The sequence below is a fragment of the Schistocerca nitens genome, chromosome 2 (assembly GCF_023898315.1).
Source record: "Schistocerca nitens isolate TAMUIC-IGC-003100 chromosome 2, iqSchNite1.1, whole genome shotgun sequence".
Lineage (NCBI taxonomy): Eukaryota > Metazoa > Arthropoda > Insecta > Orthoptera > Acrididae > Schistocerca > Schistocerca nitens.
Genome location: NC_064615.1, coordinates 193,350,729 through 193,368,082, shown reverse-complemented (window position 1 = coordinate 193,368,082; position 17,354 = coordinate 193,350,729). Strand labels below are relative to the sequence as shown.

The following is a 17,354-nucleotide window of genomic DNA, read 5'->3' as shown; positions in this document are numbered from 1 at the left end:
GGGGGGAATGCCAGCAATTCTTCCTTAAGAGCGAAATCCAGAGTGGGGGTAGTGAAGTTGGAAGCTGGGGCCTAGAACAAAGTTGACATTCTTACTCAGCCTGAAATTGTACCATTGGGTTCAGATTAGGATTCTGGACAGGCCAGTCTATTTCAGCAATATATTTGTCCACAAACCTCCGTTTCAAAGATGCTGCTTTATGACAGGGTGCAGTGGCATGCTAATACAGTCTTCAAATTGTTCCTCAACTGCACACAGTACATAATGGTGCAGAATGTCTTCATATCCTTCTGCATTTTAGCATTTTCTTAGGTGTAACAAGGGGACCACACCATACGTAACATTTCCCAGGAATTTGACGAATGCAAATCCTTCCACCAGATTTCCACAGGGCATAGCATGATTAATCCTCGTTTCCAGTCATCCACTGTCTGGTGGCATTGTTTTTACACCAACTCAAAGGTCACTTAGCACTGACTACAGGACTGTGTGTGACAAGAAGCTGCTCGAACACTGTAGTCCATCCTTTCTAACTCCCTACGCAAGTCATTGTGCTAGTAGGACTGCTGGTAGCACTTTGGAACTCCTGAGTGGTTCCTTCTGCTGATTTCATGTAATTGTTTACAACCACCCTCCATAATGCTCAATGGTCCTCATCCGTCAGTACATGAGGTCTGCCTGGTCTCAGTTTAGCTGTGGTTGTTCCTTCGTGTTTCCACTTCACTATCACACCACTGACAGAACTTGGGCAGCTTTAGAAGAGTTTAAATGTCCCTTAAGGATTTTTTAGTTCACTGATGTCCAAAAACTAGTTCACATTTGAAGTCACTGTGTGCTCCTGACCAAGCCAGTCTGCTGTTACTGCTTCTATACTGACAATAGAATACTGCCCACATCCTTTTATACTGGTGGATCTGCCTCTCGTGACTACTTCTGCACTACAAATTGTGTCTGGATACTTTGGATCAGATAGTGTATGTTCCATATATTGTGGAAAATTTTTCTTTCTACTTCAGTTTTCAGTCACATTTGGATTGCATGTGCACTCTGACACCCAAGTGGCCATTTTCAGCATATAGCGCACACCTGAGCCATCCAAAGTGACTCTGCAAGTCTCCTACAACTAAAAGCTCCTGCTCTCCTGTCTACAGCTACCTGGACCTCAACAGAGGAGAGGCAATGCCAGAGCAAGAGCAACAAGGTCTGCTACGTCTGGCCTCACTATCAGCAGAAGGCAACACATACAGCATAGTGACTTACTTCCAGCAACAGAAGCTCCTCATCCTTAAGATTGGCAGCACTGGAGCAGCGTGCAGCCAAGGCAACACCAACTCCAGGCAGAAGGCTGGGCAGCAGCCCCATGGACACGACAAACTGGAGGCAGGTGCGAATGGTCTTCTGTTGTGCAACACTCAGCAAGTCTTTCGGTCCCTTATTCCTGCCTTCTGCTGGCATTGCACTTAGCAGCTTCAGTGTCACCTTCATTGATAGCAGGATGTGAAGAGTTACACATACAAACTTCCACCTATGGAAAAGTCCGTGGGTTAGTGTTAGTACAATCACAAGAATGAAAGGAGTATATAATAAAGATATTTGTTAATGAAATGTTTTGTGAAATAAGCAGTCACATATTGCAAAAGTCTACAATTTTAGGTCAATTTAACACAAGAAAATAAAACCTCAATTACCAAAAATAAGTCTTAATTTCCAAGACACTACTAGTACAGTAAATAACATGGATAACTTTTTGCCTCTTTATTAAAATAATCTAATAGTAATAACCACTGCATTGAAAAAAATTAAAATCTCTTCTACAGTTGGAAAAAAAAGCAAAAAAGAGGTCACAAAATATACCAGAAGGCAGTATTTTCATCACACATTGTTGGCTTTCATGGCTCATATTTATTTTTTTGGTGGCACATAGGCTGTAAGCATGTCTCAGTTCACATACTAAAAATAATACCATGTGCAATATTTACTTAGGTATTTGTTTTTTTTTTCCAATGACTGTGTAACTGCAGTATCGGGGGAAATTCTAAAACTTGTTTGCACAGTTTATTTATCTATTATACTGCATGTTTCACATGGAGCCACCAACTGATGACTTTTGCAACCTTCAGAGCACTTTTTTTTTTACAAGTTTTGTTCAAACAGAGAGTAGATACATTTTACATATGGGTAAGTGATTACTTATCCATGCTAAAAATATTAGTGTACTTTATAAGGCTACAAAATTGGTGTTACATCATAATTATTATAATATTCTGATTTTATGGAACAAGATATACAAAGATTTCAACTTAGTTTTGTTAGTTATACTAATATTCAAAGAGTATGAAACTTATCAATCAGGAATGATTTCAGTTTCACTTTGAGTAAGTTCGCTTTGTGTCACATTATAAAGCTTAGCAGTTTATTGTACCATACCTAGCCATTAATGCAGGGACTGTGGTCTGTTATTAATTTAGTTCTTTGTCTATAGCAGCACTCTCTCTTGTATTGCATACACATTGGAACACTTTTGTTGCTTTGTTCTGATGTGTCACACATAATTTCATTAATTTGTAAAGATACAGTGAGTAGACTGAAGTATTTATGATGTACAAATATTTCCCTGCACAAGTCTTTATACCCTAGTCCATGGATAATCCTGACTGCTCTTTTCTCCCAGGTTAATATTCTGTTTGTACGTACGTGAGCAGCATAGCCCCATATATCTATCCCATAATTAATCAGTGCAAAAATTGTCCCATAAGAGACTGTTTTTTACATCTGGAGATTACTTTTGATAACTGGCTAATCAAGTGTACTGAACTAATATTTTTTTCATATAAAACTGATATGGTGTCCTAGGGAGGCAGGTCACTATTTTATGTTGTGACTGCTACCCACACTATGTAAACATTTGCTTTTAGTATTTAGTGTTCACTTAACTGTACAAAGATGGACATGGAACTATTAAATTACATTTCATTTAAATTTTTCCAAAATCCTAAATATTTAGACAAACACAGAGTGTTCAAAAAATAGAAATAGAAACATGCGACAGCATGACAGAACATTTGCAAGGTATAAATAAAGCTTTGCAAGGAAGTGATTAGTTGTTTCAGTAAGGAGTTAGCATGTTAACACAAACGACAAAACAAGTAATTCTGGTACTAATAACTGTCTACCATTTTGTATAAACTAGTAGGTAATATAATATGAGTCAAAATATACAAAGGAATTAAACAAGCTCAGCAGGAGAAAGACACTTAAGTATTGGACAAGGGAACACCCTGCTATTTCCTTAAAGTGATTTTGAAAACCATGGGAAAATTAAATCACAATTTGAACTCCTGTAGCACTGTAAGGGCAAGAATGGGAAGGCAGGTATCTGAAGAAAGGGTTTATACTTATAATGTGGAGAGATGTTGGGGGTAGGGGGTGGGCGAGTCACATAAAATGGGGCACTAATGCATACAACAGCAGAGGGACCGAGCAAGGTGGCGCAGTGGCTAGCACACTGGACATGCATTCAGGAGGACGATGGTTCAATCCCGCATCCAGCCATCCTGATTTAGGTTTTCCACGATTTCCCCAAATTGCTCCAGGCAAATGCTGGGATGGTTCCTTTGAAAGGGCACGGCCAACTTCCTTCCCTAATAAGATGAGACCGATGATCTCGCCGTCTGGTCTCCTTCCCCAAACAACCCAACAGCATAAGACTGGCAGAGGAGTGATGCATAAGGATATTTACATGATGCCGCCAATAAAACTCTTAAGTGTTAGGGATTCACACTTAATACTATTGGCACCCAAATCAATCCAAATTGAACATGATTATTTACACGTGTGGGGGAGAGTGGGGAGGTGATGTGGTGGTGAGTGTGCAAGATCCTCATCAGTCATCAAACTGCATACTGTGTTACTAGTTTATTATACCTGCACCATTTGGTTTAAAGAATTTCATAATGATCATGTTGACATAAAAAGCTGAACATTGCCTGCATCCACAAACATAAAGAATCCTTAAGGATGCAGCAAGAGTCAAGGTATCCATTACCACAAAGATACAGCAATTATAACCTGTTTCTGAGGAGTATATTAATAACTATCATTAATGATAGGAATTATTGCATTTCAGGGGCACTTTCTCAGCTCCCAATACTACATTACTTAATGACTGCAAACTGATACCTTAAGTGATGACTTTTTATCTATAGTGACTATTATTAAATGGTAAATATAATGTATTTACAAATAAGGTAAGAACCCTGAGATTTTTCAGATCTTTGTCAGATATTACACTATGAATTCTACATAAAGCTGTTAGCACTACTTGACATTGGCTCCATTGATTTGGGAAAAAAATATCTTCTGATAGTATGCTGATAGTATGCTACTGCCTTGTCTCAAAATAACACATTACCATACATAGATGTTGTGGAAAGTACTTTAGGATTGAAGGAGACCACTCATCAAAAAGAAGAAGCATTGAGTTGTCAATAGGTACACACAAAAGAAGGAAAACTAGCTAACTTTGAACTTTACTCCAACTCATCAAAGGATAACTCAAAAAACTAGAAAGTTTTCCTACTGACAACTCAACACTTATACTTTTTTGGTGAGTGATCTCCTTTAATTCTTAAGTATTTACAATACCATATACGTACTTTTAAATACAAATCAGTATGAAAGATAAGAGCTCTAATTACCAAAAAGCATCATCCCATTGGCTATCCAAAATTGGTGCCTCACCAACATAAATACATTACAGGGAACAAGGCCTGGCCAACATTCCCCCTGTTGTATAGAATTCTCGGGTGTCCTGCTGGATCAAGCCGTAACTCCTCCACAATATTTCACCAAACAGACCTGTTGCCTTCTTCAGGTGATCCCTGATGAATGGCAGTGTGTCTGTCTGTTGAAATACCGTGGAGGAATTATGACATGACCTGGCTGTACATCCGAGAATTCTATAAAATAAGTCGAAAAAACATCAGGTCGCATTGCCCCTATTCTTAACTTTAACCTCAAAATGGAATGAAGGTTTTTGATCAATTGACATGATATTCAGTTTTAATTTGTTAACAATCTGGGCACTAGCAAATCTGTACAATAGGTTTTGTCTCTTAGTAGACATACAATATCTATTTTTGGGACTAGTAAGTCAATCCTGTCACTGAGAATTCCCCAAGCTGGGTTTGTGATGTTAAAGAGTTAAGCTGTTTTCTATAACACAGTCAAATCAAACTCACTTGTTGCCTTGGTTCTATATCAATTGTTATTACTGTATAATGGGACAGATTTTGTTTTCAAAATTCATGGGCAGAAGATCAAGGCTGTAGGACAGACCATAAAAGCCAAAATATATAACACATACTTACAAATGGACAGATACACTAATGTTCCTTCGAAATATTCAAGTGAAATGCTCCTTAATTTCTGACAATAGTGAAGAGTACACTTACATTAACACAATTCACGGTTTGAAATATCACTCATGTACAACATATGAATAGGATTGGAATAAGTACAAAATCTTGTGAGATGCAACTTTTGGCTTTCCCAAACTCAGATTTGTTTTGTATCTTTTGTGTTGCCTGCCAGGGTGACCCTCTAGCTCATGTTATGAAGCTATGACTACAGTTGACCAAGTGCTGTACAAATGATACCACCAATTTTTTTGTTTTTCAAGTAAAATTTTATGACATTGGCAAGGTAGTAGAAAATGCCAGAAGGATACTTTTACTGGTTATCATATTTAACACATTCGACAGAGAAAAATTTATCATGTCAGTCGGTGTCATTTACAGAAGCCTAGCACAGATTGCTATCATGTTACCATCAGTATATGTCTGTAATCAGTCAAGTCTGTAGTCTAATCTCAATATGGTGGCAAAAGTAGATGTGAAAGAAGGCATAAAGTAACATCCAAAATTTTATTGAATGCTTTCTCCTGCAATTATTTCAAGCAATTAGTTCAGGATCCCGTAAGTGTGAATGGTTGTGACAGCATAACGTACTTCTAAGTGACAAACAGTCCTCAGCAAATAGAGAATGTCACAAAAGATATAAGAAATAAACACCGCAAGATTGTTGAAGCAAGACTGAATACCATAACATCTAAATCCACTAAGAACAAACACAAAACATAAATATTTAAAGAGCAGATAAAAATTCTGCTTGCTGCCTTCCTAAGAGACAGTATCCAGCCCTTTCCTATTAACTATAAAAGCATCGACCAAATATGGCTCAAATACAAAGAAATAATGATGACAGCAATTGAAAGTTTTATTATGAAATAAAGTAGAGACAGAACAGATCCCTCGTGGTACAGGACACTGTTGCCGAAGTAACGTAAAAAAGCACACCAGATTTAAAAAGAGCACAAAATCTTCAATATTGGTGACAGTTTGCAGGTGATAACATGAAGGCTTTCACAGCCAGCATCTTCTTTAGTTAAAACTTCCAGGCTGAGAGGCTGTGATCTGTAAAACTACTACTTCCTGGCATTTCTGACTCACCTCAGAAGATGCTGCCCGCAGTTGGCAACGAACTGTTAGGAAGAAGTAGTTATACAGATCAACCACGGCCTCTCAGCCCAGAAGTTTTAACTAAAGAGTTTACAGATGCTCGGCTTAGTGTCAATTTTTAAGTTGAGGCACTTTTAACTGTTTCCAAAATGAAAGTCTTGAAATCTGACAGGAAATTCAAAAAGTTTCTGTCATTTGGAATTCTATCTCTCTGGTGTGGCAAAGCAACTTAAATCACTTAAAAGGAAATCTTCCAGTCTACATGATATTCTAATTATGTTCCTTTCAGAGTATGTTGATGAAATATCTCTATTTTTAGCAATCGTATACAACAGTTTGCTCAACTAAAAAGATCCATACCTAAAGATTGGGAAGTTGCACAAGTCACACAAATGTACAAGAAAGAAAATAGAAGTAACCTGCTGAAACACAGACCCATATCACTGACATCAATTTGCAATAGTATCTTGGAACATGTACTGTGTTCATCTCTTAGGAAACACTCGAAGAAAATGATTTACTGACAGACAATCAACACAAATCAGGATGATATTCTTGTGAAATACAACTGGCTCTTTATCCACATGATGTAGTAAGTATTATTGACAAAGTATCTGAAGTTGAATCCACATTTTATTTTCTGGAGTCTTTAGACACTGCTCTTCATTAGTGGTTTCTAATTAAATTCTGTGCCTATGGAGTATTGCCTCAGCTGTGCAACAGGACTTGTGAGTTCATGTCATAAAGGTCACAGTACAAAGTGATATCTGGTATTCCACCAAGGAAGTGTTGTGTGTCTTCTGCTGTTCCTAATCTATATGACAATTTAGGAGACAATCTGAGGAGCACTCTTAGATTGTTCTCAGATGACATTTATCGTCTAATAAAGTCACCAGAAGATCAAAATCAATTGGTAGATATTTGTTGGTGTGAAAAGTGGCAACTGACTAAACAATAATAAAATGTCAAGTCCTCCACATGTGTACTAAAAGGAATCTGTTACATTTTCGATACAAGATAAATCACACAAATATAAAGGCTATCAATTCAACTAAATATCCGGGGATTACAATCAGTAACAACTTAAACTGGAAGCATAACATTGAAAATGTTGTAGGAAGGACAAACCGAAGACTGTGTTTTATGGCAAAACACTCAATTTGCAACAAATCTACTATAGAGATTGCCTACACTACCCCTGTCTGTCCTCTTCTGCAATACTGCTGCACATTGTACATCCTTACTGCAAACAGTATTGACAGAAATCATTGAAAAAGTTCAAAGGAGGGCAACTCATTTTGTATAATCAAAAAGTAGGGGAGGGCATGTCACAGATATGATAAGCGACTGGGGCGAGGGGGGGGGGGGGGGAATCACTGAAACAAAGGCACTTTTCATAGCGGCAGGATCTTTTCATGAAATTACAATCACCAACTTTATTTTCAGAATGCAGGGAAATGACCATCGTGATAAAATAAGAGAAATCAAATCTCGCACACAAAGAGTTAGTTGTTCATTTTTCTCATGTGATACTCATGAGTGGAAAGTAGTTCTGCGAACACACAGCCACACATTTTTGAGCGAATTACAGAGTAATGTTGTAGATGTATAAGTGGGGAACACTATTGCTTGGTCTAGTGGTAAGGCATTGAGTGATTGCAAAGTGTTTCATTACCATGCTGAACAAATGGTCATAATCAAAAGAACGATTGCTTTTTTAATGACAGTGATTTTTGTAATATTTTTCCTCATTATAAGATTGAAATTGGTGCCTAAATGGTGTCAATAAAATTTACCAGGGTATACACTTTTGGTACTAAACTATTTATTTCTTTAATTAAGTGAATTCATAGTCCAAGGATTTCACTATTATCTGTCCAAAATCAGAGGTCAGATACCTATATTCTGTGTGTGTCAATTTTTCCATCACTTTCCAATTAAATCGCTTTAATTTCATCTGTTTATTTAATTTGCCTGGTGTGAACTTTTTGCCTTTTGGTGGAGCAATGAAGAACTTTATAGTACCGTTCATAATGAAACTGCTGTCAGTTAAATTAAACCATTTGATCTAAATATCTAGTACTTCAATTTCCATCCACTTTTGTTTAAATTTATCCTAAACTGTCTTTGTAACAAAACTAGGTTCAGATCCTGCAAATATACATCACAATAAGTAGCTCAAAGTATTTATAACATTTTATAAACAATTCATTAAACTCTGTTGAACTAAAAGTAAAGTTAAGGCTAAAATCACTTCCTTTGTATGAAGTACACACTGATTTGATTGCATGTTATAAATTAAAACTGTGTGCTGGACCAGTTTTTAGTTCCCAATATTCACAGATGGTACATTAATAATGATACTACATGAGCACAGTTTCTAAACCTACAAATGTCCAGCTTGTCATGGACTACCACTCTTTCCTTCGAGATTCCACAGGGACACTCCCACAGTGCCGAAGACAAGCACCTCCAAATGAAATGGTATAAAGAAGAGTTCAATTTATCAATAGCCACAGGTTTCCATTCAGAATGAATTACATTGCTCTGAGCAGAGTTTTAATTTGCCACCTATAAGCAATCCAGCATAACTGGTAGCTCAGCGCACATGAAAGGCGGGTGTTTCAGTTCAAAACCAGTTTGGCAGAGCAATTTTTACCTTAAAGAGTGCAATAAAAATGAAAATTTCAATCACTGCCTTATCCTTGTCAGTTTGGAGACACTTCTGTGGAAAGTAATACAAAGATGGACATCAGTAACTATGTACACATGATCAATTTTTTCCTCCACAAAGTCAGTATTAAGTCTTTGTATATAATGTTTCCCCTGTTTGTACAAAAATCTTATGAACACCACTGCTACTGCCTGATAAACCTTATCTTGATGGTTTGCGCATGCAAATCTTCATGTGCATGTTCCCAAACCAACTAATCTTCCACAGCATTCAGAACACAGTTCAACATGATAACATTATGATTTAGGGCTTGGGACTTGACTGTGGTAGCCTCTACGTATGTCCACTGCTCCAACCCTGTACTTTAAAGTCAAATTTGATGTAAAAATTCCATATCACCTGTCCCTCCAAAAAAGTGGCAACGCTAACAGTGAAAGCAGTTCATCAACAAACACTACTAGTGACACAAATGTCCAACCACACTTTTTTAGTACTGAGCTCATAAATTTTTAATGACAGAATACGTGGTTAAACAGAGAAACATGGTATGTCTAAGGTGACTCCAGCAGAATGATGCAAAATACTACTTGCAGAAATCAAGGGGCTGTCCTGCACTGCAAATTACTTAAATTATTTAACAAAGCAATAATTTTTAGGTGATGCAGCTTTAACATAATTTAAGCACATTAAGGAAAATATTGTACTTTATTCAAAATAAAATGTAAAATAATCTCATATATAGAAAGGAGTTAGGTAGCCAGTGGCTCAGAAAAGGAATGCAAGAGTGTGGGGTGGTAAATGTATGGGCTAGGCATGTGATGCACAGTTTCCACAGCTGGTGGAGAGCAGTGTACGATGAAGGTGAGATGGACATGTGAACTGGTAAGGGGCGATAGCACAGGAAGAGCAAACTATTGAGCGGCAGATGTGGGGACAGTGGATTAACAGAGATTGAGGCCAGGAGGGTTACGGGAACAAATGACATGTTACAAGGAAAATGTCCACCTGCACAGTTCAGAAAAGGTGGTGGTGGAGGCAAGAATACAGGTGGCCCAGTTTGTGAAGCCGACACTGAAAACAAGCATCTTGTGCTCAGTTGCATTTTGTGCCACGGGGTGGTCAACTTTGTTTTTGGCCACACTGTTTGGTAGTGGCCATTCATTCTGGTGGACAGCTGGTTGGTTTTCATATACCAACATAAAACAATGTGCAGTGATTGCAGCAGAATTGGTTTGTGGCATGGCTGCCTTCAGAGGGGTGTCAGCCTCTGTGGAGTAGCACAGTTGTGTGTGCAGACTGTACCTGGGAGTGCTGGGTGGGTAAATTTGACAGATCTTGTTCCTGGGTCTCCCACATGGATATGAATCATGTGGCAAGGGATTATAAGTGGCATACAGCTGGACCACAAAACTTTTGTAGGTTGGGTGGGCAACGGAATATCATTTTAGGACAGGTGAACTGGAACCACTGAACTACATGCTTCACCAGGGCTTTGATTATCTATCATCATACCATGAATGAGTGACATCCAACCAAAGATCTTCCCACCCCTCCTAAAGTGGTATTCCATAGCCCATCCAACCTACATGCCATCCAAAGTCCAACCCTCCATCACTCCCAAATCCAACCCCTTGCCACAGGGATTATATCCCTGTGGAAGACCCAGGTGCCAGACCTGCTCAATCCACCCACCCAGCACTTCCTACTCAAGTCTTGTCACAGGCTTATCCTAACCCATTAGAGCCAGGGTCATCTATGAAAGAAGACATATCAACTCTGCTGCAATCACTGCACAGCTTTTTATGTTGGTATGACAACAAACCAGCTGTCCACCAGACTGAATGGCCACTGCCAAACTGTGGCCAAAAATGAAGTTGACAACCCTGCGGTGTTACATGCAGCTAGTACTACATGCTTGATTTCAATACCTGCTTCACAATCAGGCCAGCTGGATCCTGCCCTCCATTAGCAGCTTTCCTTAACTACACAGATGGTAGATATGTTTGCAAAACATTCTTCACTCCCGTAACTCTTCTTGCCCAGGTCTCTGTTAACCCATTGTCTCACAGCTTCCACCCCCAGTTTCTCCTTTGTCTTCCCAATTCATGTCTCCACATCACCATCATGTGCTACCCCTCCCCCCAGCGACTCCAGTATTCATCATATGCCGAGCCCAAACATCTGTCACCTCTCTCTCCCCAATTCCTAGCCAGCAAACCAGCAAGTTGCTACCTACCCACCCCTAACCCCTCTTCCTGCCTCCCATCCAATGCACTTGCCAAACTGCACTAGGGCCACTGTGCGTCCAGCCGGTACTATGGAGGGGCACAGGCACATATGAGTGTGCATTTTGTGTGTGCATTTGTTCTCTAGCTCAAGAAAGGATTGATTCCCAAAGCCAGCAAGTTCTCTGTGTGCAGCTGCTTACTAACTGCTATTTGGTGAGCAGCCTTCTTTACTCCAAAATTATCTTCTAATGTATGGGCATTCTGAAGTGCTTTTAACTGTTCTGCTTCAGTTGGTGTAATTCTCACTGACACACATCAGAATAGGGCCTACCATGCAAGGACACAGTTAAGGGTTCCTTGATAATGAAACAAGGACACAGGAAGCAAGGTGTTGGAGAAGGAAATGGCACTTGTTGTATACATGGGAAAAGCAAACACAAAATGCAATCATAACAAGCTTACCTCACACTGCTGTTTGTGTTGACAGTACATTTTATCCCATGAAGAGGTTGCATATCACTGAAATCATCCAGTTTTAACTCCTTCATGGCATTTTGAATGTTAAGTTCAAGTATTTCATGAAGTTCTCCCTTGTTACCTGTTTAACAAAGACAGTACACAATACAGGTACTTCTCTAGTAGAGAACAGAAAATCATCTGATTCACTAACAATCTTGAATGTCAGTCACACAAAACTTTAAAGTCAATGGAAGGAAATGTTAGGAGGGAGAGGTTACAGATTATTTTTATCATATACGTCAATAATCAAAGATCTTATTTTCTTTATGTCCCTAATTAAGTTTGATATCAAGTCAAACTCAACTTCTATTAACACTTATTCCATCTTCAGAGTGTGACTGAAAATGGTTTCCTGTCATCTGACTTACAGTTCCAATCTAATTTCATAACCAGCTTGTTTCTGTCTTTAGATCTGATACCAAATGATTTTAATGATCTGCATCACCTGAATCCAATGATTACCACTAATTACAGTCTCACATGGTATGTTGTAATATTAGTTCCAGCATAAACATAAACTGAATTTTTGTCAGTATTTTCCTCTCTGTTGACCAACAATGATGATACAATAATTCCAATTCTTCTATCTTTGTTGTGTGTGTTTTGTTTTTTTTCCCCCCCTCTATCTTCAGTAGGCCTATACCACATTCTCCCAGTGTCATTTTTTTTCTTATTTCTGTCCACTTTGTTACCCATTTCTTACTTTCTTGGCCTCAAAAGCTTTCTAAATTTAATATTCTTAAAAAGAAATGTATTATTTCTCATTATTTGATGACATTTCTTTCTAGTTATTTTGTTACTTCTGTATTCCATGCTGTTGCTGACTTCTTTTTCAATAAATGAGAAAAATTTTTCAGTAATTCTTTAAATTAGTTGGATGTTGTGGGAAAAAACAGTACAAACTGCTTTGCAAATTTGTTTACCTTGAAGGCTTTACTCCCCCCCCCTTTTTTTGTAATATTATTTCACCCAACTCTGCTTCACATTTTACATTGAATTTCTTTCTTTGAATGAGACTTATAAGGTGCAATATCATATATTAGCAGGTCAAGTGATAGCTCTGCACTTATGTTACTCAGTTTTTTGTGCTCAAACACTACTTTCTCAGAATTTATTGTTCTAATGTGGGTATATTGATAATCTAGCTTGTCATAACCTAATCTTAATGTCAACTCAAAATACAGCCCCATAAAATCGTCTCAGGAGTGCTCCAGGTGGAGTATAATTATTCTCATTTATGTCATAGTCATTTGTTTTACTTGCTGTATTTTATAAGTACAAGTTGAACAATTAAATATTTTGTAAACTTTCTGCATGGTCAGTCCAATATGATTTATTTAGCCATGTGGACTTCTCATAATGGTCTTCGCATGTACTCTGCCAACAGTTTTTGGTGGTTACTCTTAGCCTGTCATCTATGTAACTGTTTTGGTGATCTTTAATGTGCCCGTAATTATGTGGATATTTTATAACTGTTTTAAATTATTTCACAAAAGTTTGTGTAGGAATTAGCAATCCGTTTGATCTTTTACTAAAAACAGTTCTCCGGATATAAATTTTTTTTGTGCTCCATATACACTACTAGTTTCGACATCTAACATTAGATTTTTCCGCCCATCAAAATCTGATTAGTATAGCGGCATATCAGAAAAATTTTTTGCAGCACTGATGGCTTTTTATTTTGTCTACCAATAGCTTTGAAAATTTCCTTTATATTTCAACAACTGTGTAACAGCCTTTGCCTGTCTTCCATATAATAATACACTGGTTTGTCAACTAAAATTGAAGTAACTACACAACTTCCCTGAGAAGGAGCAACTTCTACCATTTTTGACAGTTGTTTCACTCCCATTATGCCTCATACTGCAACATTCCTTGGCTAGTAAACTTACATTGCAGTATGTAAGTATACACTGAACTCCAAGAAGCTCTAAAGAAGATTCAGCTACAGGCTCTGAAGATACAGGTTCTAAACGCAATCAAATTTTTTAAGTAACAGACCTAGTCTACAAAAAAATGTTCCAAAAGACAGGACAAACTACTGTAGCTCTCACCCAAAACGTGTACAACACATAAGATCAAAACAACAAATTGCTTGCACGTGTCTCTCTCTCTCTCTCTCTCTCTCTCTCTCTCTCACACACACACACACACACACACACACACAAAGCACTGGCACCATAAAATTTAATTTTATAATATCAGCAGCTGATTAAAATAATGTTTCTATTGTATCTATTCTCACTCTTTAGAATGATCTGTTTACTCCTGGACACTAATATCATGCACTGAATTGTCATTCTCTCACACACTTTGGCTATAAATTATCTGCTGTAGCACAGATACAGTGATTAGTAAGTACTTTTAGTCATACACCTGCCCTTTTGAAGTTTCGAAAACACTGCCAAATATGTTTGCAGCATATGAGTAAACAGATGTTGCACCCAAGTTGCTGACAAGACCTGGTAGTGGTAATGCAAGGATTGAGCTACCAATTACAAGTTAATGCCTAAATAAAGAATATAGTAGTTACAATTTTAGAATTTCTAACTAGGCTACTACAAATTTATTGTCATTTCAGTATACGTTCATAAGGTGAGAGAAACCATACGGAAGCAACCCAGAATGACATACAGAAGGTGATGAATCAGTTGCAAAATACAGCAAATATTTAAAAACGCTGGGGTCTAATGCTGTGTGGCAAGACTATGACTTTAAGGAGGAAGGGAAAACTGTCATTATGGTTCTTTATTTCTTCATTTACATAACAGCAAATCCTATTTGACACATATTCTGTTCTTTAATCAATAACTGCTACCCTGAATGAATTTATTGTGTGCATGTGTAGTATATACCCTTTTCCAATTCCTAAGCAAACAGCGGTAAAGAGGCAATAGGAAGCAGAGGGGTGAAGGGAACGAAATTATCTATCACGCAAACAGTATCTGCGCAGCACCAGTGAAATGTACAGAAGAGGACCCAATAAATTTGCAACACATTACTTGATCTTTATTTCGCGTACATAAACTATGCGGGCATTACTTCATGGAGTCTCTTTTTCACCGCTTGGCTGCAGATTACAGCAGCTAAAGAAGTGACAACTTCAGAACTGTGAAATTCCACTTACTTTCATCCGCTGGCTTAACAAGCATACTCAAAGCCCGATGAAGGGCGTTATGCAGTAGGTTAACTTTATTTTCCAGCTCAGACATGGTTAATGTCACAACATGAACCAAACCGGCACAAAAATGACTACCAAACAATTAAGTAGCTTGCTCAAATCGATTCGTCACAGGTGATTCAATTAGGAAGCAAACAACCACTACCAATCACCCTCATAATCACGCAATATCTGCCAAAATCTGCCGTTCAACTCTTACAACAGCGAGCTCAAAGACAGAAAGAGCGCGAAGATACTCCAACATCGTTTACAGATGACTATTTTATTTTGCTGTGATCGCCTTCTGCCCCTAGTGCATATACAACACGTGTCTCTTTCCAAAGCAGTCAGTAGTTTACAAAGCAGATCTTAGTGCATAAGTATATTCACTGTGTGACGATTTTTCTAGATTGTTTTTCTTTCTACGGCGTTTGGGCGTTTGCCTATCATGTCTCACAGATTCGTTCCGTTCTTGCAACCAGGCTGCTTCCAGAATATAAAGTAGCTTGAGCACCCAGGGTACTGTCTCTCACCCGCCTGATGCAAAGACAAATCACCGTGACTACATCCGAACTCGTTTAGCGCATCTGAACCTTCGAAGGTGCCTAAACCAACGCAGTTGCTGTACGCCACTTTTCCTTAACTTGTTCAGTTTCAATTCGTTGGTCACAACACACAAGTTTTGAAAGAATGATTTCAAGGAGCAATATTTAAATTTAAATAGAAATAAACAAATGTTCTTCATTTGGGAACATTTTCTTGTCAGTTACTGTATCTACTAATAAATTCTGAATGATACCGTATGGTACCTCTAAATTCATCCAGGTATCGAACAAAGTCTGTTGCCATTTCTCAGTCACAGCGTTGTACGTTTCTCCATACTGATATATCACTTGTATTTTTACTTGTGACACATTTACAGATGTCTCTATTATGACAACAACTGTGTTCCATGTTGTCTCCACATCTCATTCTCTATGCATTTCCTAAAGCAACTTATTTTTAAGTATTGCAGCGCTGCCACTACTTATTGGCGATTGCGTGGAAGCATGATAAGGTAGCATTGCAGAAGCTACAGGCAACTGGTAGACATCAAAGAAACGTGACTGTTTATAGACTGCGAGACAGACAAGCCGTGGCACTACGAACCTACCAGCACAGCAGTAAAACAAGAGTCCTACAGAATGAGCCCAACAGTTTCCCCACCGGCGGCTAGCAGAAATGTTGTTAGGAACATGACAAGGAGCGATTCTACTGCCGCCAACATATATTACGTGTAAGGACCACGGCGGTAAGATATGAGAAATTAGTGCTCATACAGAGGCATATAGACAGATTACCCTCCGCCACGCATTGTAAGGTGGCTTGCGGAGTATCTATGTAGATGTAGTGATGCATTGGCACAAAATATGAGTCGCTGTCTTGTATAAATAGCTGTGAGTTTTTAGTAGAGATATTCACAGTCTGGCAGACCAAACACGACAAGGGGGCTATGCTAGGCACTACCACACCATGGGTCAGTAGGCAGCCACCACTAGCCCAGCTACAGCACTACCTACTAGCACCAGGTCCCCTTTATGACACATGTTGCTGCCACAGGCTCGCCTCAGCAGCAAGTCGAATTCTGCCCAGTGGGCAGTGGGTCGTGATGAGGGCAGTACAGCCTCTCTCCCATTTATGATGGTGTGGGTGCCATGACCGTTTGCACTGCCACACACAGAGATGGGGCTTCCTGTACAGAGGCTGGCATTCTCTGCAAGTATTCCAGTAATTTACTGCAATGCTGATAGAACTCGCACTGTGTGGCTTACTAAACAAGGATACAGTCTGCTAACAGGCTGCAGACATCAGCATTCTGGGGCCCATACACTGGGCCCAATTGGCTGGTCCCAGGTAAAACTGCACTGCACAAATCTAGTTCACCACATGCAATAATGGGTGTGGCTACCACACCCTGGCATCTGAGTGTATCTCCATTAGTTGTAACAAAGTGATGGACTTGTTGGTATTGTTTTACCCAGCAGCCACCAGCCTAAATATCACAGTGACCCACCATCACTGCCCAATCCAGAACAGAAATCTTCCATCACCCCCAGATCGACTTCAATTGGTAATAGAAGAGGCCCCAATAAAGCCTACAACTGCCATCTCTCGACGAGGAAAGGGACTTGACAACTGTAGGGTTGCAGATTCGTGAACATAGGTTCAGCCTTTTAGCTTATGTTTTTATTGAAATATCCTGGAGAGACAATGGG

The 17,354-nt window shown here is 38.8% G+C and overlaps 1 protein-coding gene across 2 annotated transcripts in view; it reads right to left on the bottom strand.

Moving 5' to 3' along the window:
- LOC126235887 (transport and Golgi organization protein 6 homolog) overlaps positions 1-15,324 on the bottom strand; it is a 107,869-nt gene extending 92,545 nt beyond the window's left edge. For both annotated transcript variants that reach the window (XM_049944815.1, XM_049944816.1), the window contains exons 1-3: positions 15,067-15,324; positions 11,883-12,018; positions 1,261-1,525 (exon numbers count right to left, since the gene is read on the bottom strand). In XM_049944815.1, coding sequence (XP_049800772.1) covers positions 1,261-1,525; positions 11,883-12,018; positions 15,067-15,151 — 486 coding nt within the window. In that variant the 5' untranslated portion in view covers positions 15,152-15,324. The remainder of the gene's footprint in view (positions 1-1,260; positions 1,526-11,882; positions 12,019-15,066) is intronic.
- Between the last annotated feature and the right edge of the window lie 2,030 nt (positions 15,325-17,354).